This window comes from Anneissia japonica, unplaced genomic scaffold, assembly GCF_011630105.1.
Source record: "Anneissia japonica isolate Jap-2015-1 unplaced genomic scaffold, ASM1163010v1 scaffold26_len2425191_cov177, whole genome shotgun sequence".
Taxonomy (NCBI): domain Eukaryota; kingdom Metazoa; phylum Echinodermata; class Crinoidea; order Comatulida; family Comatulidae; genus Anneissia; species Anneissia japonica.
The window spans coordinates 1,353,195-1,364,630 of record NW_022685220.1 but is presented as its reverse complement, the minus strand read 5'-3'; the positions used below and the strand labels follow the sequence as shown (position 1 = coordinate 1,364,630).

At 34.3% G+C, this 11,436-nt stretch overlaps 1 protein-coding gene across 1 annotated transcript in view; it reads right to left on the bottom strand.

The window, feature by feature from the left end:
* The window catches only part of LOC117108978 (long-chain-fatty-acid--CoA ligase ACSBG2-like), a 35,053-nt gene that overhangs the window by 19,765 nt on the left and 3,852 nt on the right, over window positions 1-11,436 (bottom strand). The window contains exons 2-5 of the mRNA XM_033251188.1: window positions 3,801-3,901; window positions 2,959-3,041; window positions 1,262-1,503; window positions 70-158 (exon numbers count right to left, since the gene is read on the bottom strand). Coding sequence (XP_033107079.1) covers window positions 70-158; window positions 1,262-1,503; window positions 2,959-3,041; window positions 3,801-3,889 — 503 coding nt within the window. The 5' untranslated portion in view covers window positions 3,890-3,901. The remainder of the gene's footprint in view (window positions 1-69; window positions 159-1,261; window positions 1,504-2,958; window positions 3,042-3,800; window positions 3,902-11,436) is intronic.

The following is an 11,436-nucleotide window of genomic DNA, read 5'->3' as shown; positions in this document are numbered from 1 at the left end:
TATATATATATATATTCCAGGTCTAAAGACACAGTCTAAAGTCATCAGTGCTAATCAATATCAACATACCCAGCAAACATTGCACCAAAGCTTGCTATAAACCACTCAGGAGCATTGAATCCCATGATACCAACTCCATGATACCTTTCCAAACCAAGCTATGAAAGTATAACAACAAACATCTGTTAGGCTCTGTCTACCCTATCCAGGTAACATAACAACAAAAAATCTTTCAAATATTATCATCCTTTGTGATATATTAAGATAACATATCCAATTATTAAATTTGATAGGTTGGTGTAAGTTTTTAATAGGACATTCTCATTGGCTGAATGATGTTTTTAAATTAACTTTTCTAGACTGTGTTCTTTATCAGAGGGTGGTCATTTGCAAAAGTTAGAAGAAAAAAGAAGTCATATAAGCCGACACCCTATTTTCTGCTAAATTATGTTCCTCGAGCAAAAAGCCCAGAGCATGACTATTACATTGGCTTGAATTAGGCATACAGTCCTAAAAATTTTAGTTAGTGGATTCCCCGGGTATAATCCCACCGCCAAAAATTGGCCTAATATTTGTGTTCAAGGGGGATGGGCTTATACTAGAGGAACTATGGTGTATTACAGTTGGAAATTAAAAAAATAATACAGGTATCTGCAACCTGCGGATCTAATCACTCTGGAACAGCGAAGTGCACTGGTATTAATGTACCAAGCATACGTCAGCTAGCAGTTATTCAGAATAGTAGGGCATATCTTAATATATTTAGTGTGACAAGTTGCCCTACATCTAGTTTTTTAAGTGTTGATGTCACTGAGATATCTGTTCTATATTTAAATCCAGTGTGCTGCACTATTGACCAAATGTTCACTTTATAGTACTGTAATGCAAATTTATAGTACTTTCATATTTAGGTCACTGAACAATAGAGAGGTATTAAAGTACAGTAAATATTTGATGCTACAAGACAAAGAAACATTTACATGAAATGGCTCAAGTCACTTAATTCATAAAAGAATGGACTGTATGCTTGCAAATAGAATGTAGCCTAAATAAAGTATTGTGAAGAAATTAAAGATAAAACCAGTATGTGTTGGATAATTACCCAGTTTGTGAGTTTGTTTCCTTCTTGAAAAATAATTTACTATTAAATCCAATTCAGAATTCAATTTTATTCCAATAACTTTTTGAAAAATGATTCAAAATTACAAAAAGTTAATTAAAAAAATATAAAGGACATTTAAAAACATATCTTACTACCAACCTTCAAAAAAGATTTGGCAGCTATCTTGCAATCTCTATAGTATTGTTCGTAGGTCCAAAATTTCCATTCACCGTTGCGTTTATCTGCAAGTGCTTTCGCATTGCTGTAGTTCTTGGCAATTCTTGCAAACAGCGTGGGTAGCGTTTCAGGTGGATAGGCTGCTGTTCCAGATGTCCCCATACGCAGTTTAACCGCAGCATTTGCATTGTGAGTATAAATTGATTCGGCAGGTGCAAGCTCTCCTGTTACAGATATGAAAACAGCTCCTGATGAGATCGTTTTGTATCACTAACATCAGGAGCACGAGTCCCTGTTACTTCCATGGAATGGGGGTCTTCGTAAGTCACAGTGATGCAAAGGTAGTGGCGTAGTTATACGAGAATAGGCCCCAGTGCAACAATACCTGACAGGCCCTTTGATGTGACTGTAGGCATGAGTTATGGCTGGGAGGCCCAGGAGTCTCCAATTGCCCAGGGTTCTAGGACCCCTGCAGCCCAGGGTACTGTAGGAGAAGCTCTGGAATCTCAGATGTTTTAAATTCTCACAAGGCATATTTTGAAATTTAAAGAACGAAAATTTTAGAACTAGGTAGTAATTGATGTTTTCAAAAAACTCTTACGTTCCCTCCCACCCACCACCCATATTTGCATAGGCTAGTGAGTAATACTAGTCATAACTTGAAGCTTTGTAACCCTTTATAGTTCAAAAAATAATCAAGAAAATTGGAGGAACATAAACATTTACAATTGAAATGAATCATGTAATCAATAATTACCCCTCTAAAACCTGAAGTATTGAGGGGCCTGCTGGCTATTTAATAGCCCTGGGCCTTTGTTCCTCCTACACTGCCTAACCTTAGATCACCGTGCAAGGGTACTGTCACTGGGTGGGGTGGTCTAGGGAATTAATAAATATGTAGTATTGATGAAGGCTGGAGCCATAAATACAATATCAATTGACAAATAATATGGTAAATAAACAAAGTGTTGATTATTGAGCAAATTTTCACAAAACAATTCAAGCTTTCAACACCTTCTATTTTCATCACTTTAAGTTTTAGCATTTAATGGATATATGGTTCAATGTTATTTCTTGAGAATAAAAAATGACCATGGAAATGATTCCTAGAGAGGGACGGTGATAATTTCTGGGCCCACATATTAGTCACTATTTTCACTAGGGTCGAAATTTTGGTCCATAATATAATTTGATATGGAATCGGGTTTATGAAGGTGGTGCCTTGGAAGAGACTGTAAGAACAATTCAATTATTTTTTTTATCCAGGTAAATATTCATAAAATAGATGAGTTTGTAATTAAACAAAAAGTTGCTTACTAATATGCAAAGTAATGTAAGTGCAATGCAAAGATAAAATTGTTAGACAATTATGCATAAAAATTTGTCTAGACATAGTAAAGTCATGATTCAGGATCATAGGATCAATTACTGACCCAATGCCCCACTTTTTTTTCAATTCCTATCGGAGTTACATTAAATGATAAGGTCATGTACAATTAACTATTAACAAAAGCAGCCGTCATACTCAATATCTCGCAGTAAAACAGTTCACCTTCAAACAACATTAGGAAAGATAAATTCTGTTGCATTCCAATTCACATGAAAATAATATAAAAAATAGAATATCTTATTTTCTGCAAAAAAAGAATGTTAAAAACAAAATGGACAAGTTTTCGTACCTGGTTTGTAAACTTTTAAAGTCTCTATCTGGACTTGTGAGGAATTAACAGCAGTAGATGGAACCTGATTATCTGCATCAGACCTGATAAGTATGTAAATAAATTAATTTACGAAGGATTTGTAAAGAGGTACACGTATCTCACAAACATACTTCATTAATACAAAATGTAGAGATAAGCACTGTGGTCAGATCCTAGATGGAAAACCAGGGCTCAAAGGATTTGCTGTAGCAATACTTCATAGTAATGTATACTTTTTTAGTTTTTTGGCCCTCATGTATATTATGTTAGCACATTTGCAATAAATATAATGATTATTATTATTAACATTATCATACCTGTCATTTATATTTACTAATAATTTATTATAATTATATTTAAATATCAATATTTTTATTATTACAAATGACTCATAAGAATTTGCTTTATTATAAATGTACTGTATTACTAATTTTCAGTTAATATTATCATAAATCAATCTGTATTATTATTTTTTTAACTGGTAGGAGTAGTTGCAGCAGCAGTTGCAATTCAAGCCGGCTCAAGCTCTCACCCTTTTGAGGTCGGGGTTCAAATCAGTTTTGTCTGTGCAAGGCACCTTACCTAAGTATTGTCATCCTAGAGTACAACTGGGCTACTGTACAGAATGTACGTCATGATGTGCAGCATGAGTAGGTATACTCCACAGTGAGTGGAGGAGGTTGCACTTTGTGCATGCTTTCAATCTACAGGTACAGATATGCATTAATGACCAGCATTACCAAGATTAATAACACTGAGTGTGATTTGGGAAATATCTTACAGTATGTAAGGCTCTATATTCAAAACAAAACACCACTTACTTGGATTCTTTTGTCACAGATGATTCAGGTGAAGTTGCAGCAGCTGTTGCCTCATTGGTTTGAGATTCATCATTCAGTTCTGTTGCCATTATGTCACTTTCCTACATAAAAACATAAATCTGTAGGTTAATGATGATAAAATTAATAATAAATGATTCAAGATTAAATCTATCATAATAATAACATAATGTCATTTAAATTGAAGGTACGTACTATAACTAGACAGCAATGGATACAAATCAAATCTATATATTTCACAATGACATACAAAATCATTACAGTACATAATTTTTGATTTTCAAATAATAATAATAATAATAATAGGCCTAATAATAATAAATAATAATAGGCCTAATAATAATAATTACTATTATTCAGCAATGTTAAAGTACAAACTTGCCAGGGGCAAGGAAAAGGCATGATGATACAGTATTACATTAGCTATCAAATAAACAATGTTTGTGAGATTTTTACAGTACATCATTTTAATGATCAAAAAAGTAATTTAGTTATAAAGTATTTTAAGTTTTCAGGTTTTTCATCTATTTTACAAGAATATAAAATACAATTATGATCTGAAATAACAAAAATAGTACTGTAATAGGATGGAACAAGCAAACAAGGTCTCTATACCAGAACCAATAAAAATATCAGAACAAAAAATGTGATTTACTGTAAATTAAAAAATAAAACTTGCACAAGACTGTAGTCTGGTTTTAAAAAAATTAAAGCTCTTTTTGGTAGCCTTTACGATAACCTGCATAAGAAGGTTTCAAGCAACGACACAGAAAGGGTTGGGATGACCTTGGTAAGGATTTAATACGGTAATGCCTACAATAGATATTATTTAAATATATTCAAACCTTTAAGCCGATCATACTTTCTTTGATCATGCAGGTATTATTATTCTATTACTGTCAAGGTATATTCAAACATTGTCATTGACTATAATAGTACCTCCATGGTCAAATTTCCAAAAGATATGGAAAGACACACAATTTGTTTTATCAAATATTACTGAAATAAGCAATAAAGTTACAGTACTGTATAATCAGATAAAAAGTCTCATCAAATATTGACCTATCATTTGACAAAACACCAAATCCATAAAGTATGCATACTCTGTCCATACCATCACTATTTGTGGGACAAATTTGTGTGGTATATGGACATATGATACCACATGAGGCTTACCATCAAACCAGTGTACTGTCACTATGTTAATGCCAGTTTAGTACAGAGAAGCTGTAATTAATAATAGGTTACTTTTACTCATAACTTTGGCAAGAGTATGTGGTTTCCAGTAAATGACCTTATAAATCTTATAATGTTGAGAATAATGAATACTAGCACACCCATGCTTTTCACGGTGTTGGATGAGTGGGTAAAGGTGGTGATGTATATAGTTCAATGTTATGAGAAGTTTAGGAGGCAATCATTGTGGATGTTATATTTACCTTGTCATTATTTTTCTAAAGGACCTCTTTACACAGTAGATAACGTTTTGAGTGTCTCTATTCCACAGAATAGTCCTTGTGAGGAATTATTGATAGATAGGGCCTACACTGGAGTACTCTCTTGTACATGAAAATACAGCATACAGTATACGCGTAGTAAGGCATGAGAGAAATATTTTCTCCAATCAAGTATTTAACTAACAAAATAGCCTGTGGACATTGTCCCATGCTAATAAGTAAATTGGAGGTGTTGATTGGTGGGGCGGCTTGACCCTAAACTGTAAATTGGAGGTGCTGATTGGTAAAGCGGCTTGACCCTAAACTTAAGTCACGCTATCTTGCACTACTGGTATAATAGCATAGCCATATATACACAAACCAAATCGACCCGGATTCGAGAGAGGGGATCTAGACCCTAGCTACTGTAGCCTACAGTAGGCTAGCCCTGGTCTAGGCAAAATTATTAGGCCTTACAATACATCATGCCTTGTGACCAGGCATATCTTTATTTCTGCCTGATTGATTTCTATAACATCCCATTTACAGTTTCAGTTTCATTTATTTCCAAATATTTATTTCGCAGCCTGGTACGATATATGTTGACGTGAAGCACTGCGGTACAGAACCTAAGAGAGGGTTAGTTTCTTTTTGACGTAATGAAGTTGCGAAACATAGCCCAAGGTGATGCAACTGTTTATTTGACATTTGGATGGTTTTTGGCTGTTTTTTTTTCATTGTCATCCAATAGCCAGCCTAGAAAAGTAGCTTACTGTGTTTGTGACATATAGAAACCCCAGTGTATGGAAAATGAGCACATTCCTGCCAGTGGTTTAAGAGGAAATAGGTGAAGTTACACCGAAAAGTTAACAGAATCAATATGTATTTTCTTGTTTTGGTCATTGATGCTGGTTTGGTATGGCAAACTCTGTATGTGTCAGTATGGACAGAGCTTTTAGGGCCCACTAACCTCTGACCCATAGGCCAACTGCATGAGTAGATTTATTTGAGCTCGGAAAAATTTCTAGTGGTAGGGTAGAAAAACCTGTGGTGCACGTTTTTTTTCTTTTATCTCCCACCCTTCCTAATGTTACTGTACTGCATTCATTTTTACAAAACAAGGCTTATCATAGTTGATGCTGAAACACCAAGGCTAATAATACAGGTAGGCCTACTTCCAAGACTTGTAAAGGTAGGCCTATACAGTGGCAGATTAAAGGGGGCACAGGCATTTTCCCACCTCAAAATTTAAAAAAATCATTAAAAAATGGGAGAAAAAAGAAAATTATATTCAAATTTAAGTCTGAAAGTGCCATTTCCGGCCATCTAGAGATGCCATAATCGTAAAATTTATCCACTGTTATAAAAGAAAATGGGTGGTGACACTGAAGAAAATTGGAAGTACGCAATTTATTTTTATGTCAGCCTGCTGCTGGTCTCAACAGGATGGAACTGGCCACCAGCTTAAAAAGGTTGGATACCCGGGATTTAAGGAATTATACTTATTTAAGAAATGAACTGTTCCTGTCTACAGATAAGTCTGTTTTCCTTCCCGCCTGAGTACTACGGTAGGAAGTGGAACAGTACTCAAATGCATTATTAATACACAGTGAATGCTGACAAATATGTAAAGGCTTTAATTTCCTGACAAGAAAATTAAGTGAATGTTTCTAATGACCTCCTTCTTGTCGGGGTCTTAGCTACGTAATCAGTATATGCCACTGTATACTGCCAAAAAAAAAAATCATTTTATAGCGTAACTTTGATTGATCCAAAGAGTCTAGAGTCGGTTATATATTTTTTTTACAAAGATCGAACCTGACCAGAAAAAAATTTGTAACAGGATTCTTTTTGTATTTATTATGTAAAGAATATAAATAAATTGTAATTACAGATCTCCCTCCAATTAAAAACCCCAATTAAAGACCACTTTGCTGTGGTCCATAAGCTGTTCCTCCAATTGAAGACTCTCAATTTAGAGACCCAAGACCATGGTTTTGGGGGCCCCGCTCGAAAATATTCCCTCTAATTATAAAGACCACTATAAAATAAATAGTGCTGTTCTGCTATTTCTTCTTTAATAAATTTAGTTATAAGGCTAAAAACTAGCCAAGCACATCATAAAGATGGTGTTTTGTGTATATTAAATGTTAGTGGTGGTGTTAGTAATATATAGAAAGTTGCTTTCAAGTACAGGAATTGATGAACCTGGTTTTCAAAACAATCATTTAATAAGAATAATAACTGTACATCCACTAAACCATTTAATTTATTATTTCTTAATTTCAACTGAAAATCGAGATAGAAACGGTTCACTTATCATTTGTAGATTATCGGATTAACAAATTTTTGACTCTACATCCAAGGTGAATAAGACATGAAAATTACCCAGAATGCAATTTAATATTACATTACTTTAAAAATAAAAGCTTTAACAAATTTATATTTTCGCCTGACTACCGAGATACAAACAAACAAAATTTGGTGATTTCTCCCATCCAAATAAAAGCTAATGTCGGTATTCAAATAAAACAAAGTTGGAACTTTGTTCTAACTTAACAGAAGCGAATACTTTTTTGTGTTGAGAATAGAAAATTTGTTTTACTAATTTTTTCTAATAATAAATGATTAATTATCGTCATCACTGGACTGGTAGAACACTGACATTTTTTATCATCACTGAAGAAATTAATATTGAATACGTCCAATAGTAAAATTATGTAAGAGGAAATTACATGAGACGTCTGATAAAAATTAATTCTCAATTCTGTCATTTTCAAAAAGTCTACTAGTACTAGACAAAGTTTATAACATACAGTAGGTCAAATCAGACTACCACACGAAGAATGGTTCTTTTACGAAAAACGGTTCTGTGGTGTTCTCGGCACAGTATTGATTCCGTGCCAAAAGAATAGTTAAAAGAATGGTTATTTTTTGTGGCCATGTTTCTACTGCCACAAAAAAACGGTTCTTTCTTGTCAGTGGAAACAGGCTCTTTGACACCCATAGCCAGTTTTGCTAAAATTTTCCCCTGTAAGGACTGCTTTTAAAAAAAAGTAATTTTAGTAAAGATGTGTATACCTATGCTCCATATTGAATACTAACACAATCAGTATTCAATATGCTCCATACTGAATACTGATTGTGTTAGTAGGACCAGTAGGACATTCAAAATGTACCACATGGCAGACCCAACTGAACTAAAAATTTGGCCTTTAATAAATATAGTGACTTTAATGCAGTTTTTAAATATTTAATAATGATGATATGAATATACACAGGCCTCGATTTAGTACTAGTCCGTCATACAATGTCTAGTAAAAACTCCTCTGGGCTAGTAAAACTACCTTATTACTAGCCAGGTGTACCAGTGATCAGTTATAACTATTGCTTCAGGTATACTGTAGTATGCTTGGCCAAGAACATATGTTAAGTACTTTGTAAAAAGTAGCCAGTGATTAGGCTAGTAAAATAGCGAATTTGCTAGTGAAATATACAGTAAACTTGCCCAGTGGGCGAGTCACCAAAGAAAATTAAATCATGCCCTGTATACACATTTAAATAATACACAACATAAGATGATGTTTTGTGCACAGTGCTCTATTGAATAGGCCTATACTGATAGTTTTAGTATGAACGATGTTGTTAGTAATATTGTAATGGCGATTTAGGTATCAGAACAAGCGCAGCAATTGATTTGCCAGAGATCCCAAATCTCCCAAAAATCACGGGTTTCTCCTGATTTTTGAGGCCATCTCACGCCCTCCTGATTTTTATTAATTTCTCCCGATTTTTAAAAATATCCCGAAAATTTCACAAAAATGTAATTTCCAGGATTTCAGAGAGCAATGAAACAACATTTATCTTAAGCCAATATATTATGGCACTCGCTCAGCCATAACAATGTTGTTAGCTAGGTCAGATAGTTGTTATTTTGGTTCTTTATCTAAAATAACAACTCCATGGCAAGGCTAGGCCTAGATTCACACTACTAGTCTTGTTTATTCTCCATCCATGTTACAATCTTTTGCGTCTAGCGCCGACCTCAATCAATGAGATGGATGCTAGTTGAGTAAATTTATTTCAATGAATGAACGAAATCAGAAATCACATGGGATCCGATGAGTGGATGGGTCCCCAAATATTCACCGCCGGGAGATTTGGAACTTGGAAAGTCGGTGCATAAAAAGTACTTCACAAGAAGTAAGCTTCAGTTCTTTAATAACAATATTAAAAAATCATAGTTAATAGGTTCTGGTACAAAGCAGTCTTCCGAAAATATTCGGAATCCGAAAAATGAAGTTTATTCTATGTAGGCCTAGGCTCTATCTGAACTGCAGTGTGCGTAGGGTTACGGTAGTCGCCTGTGTGTTGTGGTGGTCGTGACTCTGGCTTAAGCCTAGTTACACACTTATAGATGGAGCCAAGGAGTCAGGATTATGTACAAGTTATTATTATAGGCTAGAAACGATATAAATGCCGACTTAAAACATGTACTGTAGTATGATTTACTAAAATTAAAATATATATTTTTTTTTACTTTCTCAGCAAACGTGTGGATCTTGCACACAAGTTGTTGTAGTAAATGCTAGAATTCTATGTTCTTTGAAGAGATGCAGTAAATCAGCCAGCAATCATGGAGGTATAGAATAGTGTTCAAATGAATAGAACACAATTCAGACACAAGCATTATCTATATCGTTAATCGAACTACAGGAATATGTGAGATAGGTAACATGGGAAAGAGCATGCAAGTGCCACACGGTTATCTTTTTAATAAGTGCCACTCTCGAATATAAAAGTGCCGCTAACTTTTGGAGATTTTACGCAATTTCGCACAACAAAGATCAGATTTTGTGAAAGATCAAAACTGCTACGCTAAATGTACTGTAAACAAACACTGACACCCAAAAGATATGTCAACCAATGCTACCATACATGGCATCGCTAGGCTAGTCTAGGCCTAGCTAAAAAAACATCAATATCAAAAGATTTATTACATTTTGTAAATCATAAATTATACATCTTACATCACTTTTTGGCGAATTGCAAGTGAAAATAATTCGCCAAATTCGGATTCAATTCAGATTATTTTAGAAGGGTTGTGCGGCTCACACCCCTAGATATGCCACTGGCTTAGCTGATTTCATTTAGATACAGTACTACTAAGAATCATATTTTTGCCTGCTACCTGGTTAGCAATGAATAATATTCTTATTGTATAGGACTTTCTTCCGTCTGCTTGCTGACGGTCTATGCTCATGTGTCGAACTTTATAAACCACCGTCTCCAAATACATCATAATCAACCCAAATAGTTTGATATACATTTTTGTAGACTCTAGATTCCCGTAGCCCATAGATCTATTGTGGTGCCACCGGTAAATACCGGTAGTAATATTTTATCTCATACCTGTACGTGGTTACCAGATTTATTGTTAGATCACTACTTATTTATTCTGTATAACTGTTTATGCTCATTGCCTACTTATCTAACATTAACAACCTAAAGATAAGTTATTCATTTAGGATACATACCTACAATTTTCTTTTGGTTGTGTTAACATTTTCTATGTACAGTATTATTCACCCAAGCCATAAATTTACATTTGTTGGTACAGTATTCACTTTCTTTAAATTGTAATAGGCCTAGGCCCTTTTGATGTAACTGTCTTTCAGCTTTTTTATTATCATTATTGATGTGATTGTATAAGAATATATTTGATTGCATTTACTTTTGTGTGTGTATGGATGCATCATCACTGTGATGTCTGCCACTGTTTCTGAAGTGATTTCCAAATAGATATATTATCTATTATAATTATGTTTATTTCAAAGACTACAGGCATAATAATGCAAAACCGATGTCTGCGATTCAAAACCTACCTGTAAAAAAAGTCTCCTTCACACAAAGTGAATATAGCCCCATATTCAAGTTTAGTTGAGGGAAAAATACTGCAATGACTTTTACTTTCGTTTTTCAATGGATCTTTAGCTGTTCTGACCACATGGCAGTGATTCATATGTACCGCATTCCTCTAATAGCAGGGCTTGAAATTAACTTTTTTTTCTTGGTAGCACTGCCAAAATTTTCTGGCACCCCCCAAAAAAATTTGGTAGCACAAGTAATTTTTTTAGTAGCACATATTTCCCCATCCTTTTCGCATCCCCTAAGATAATAAG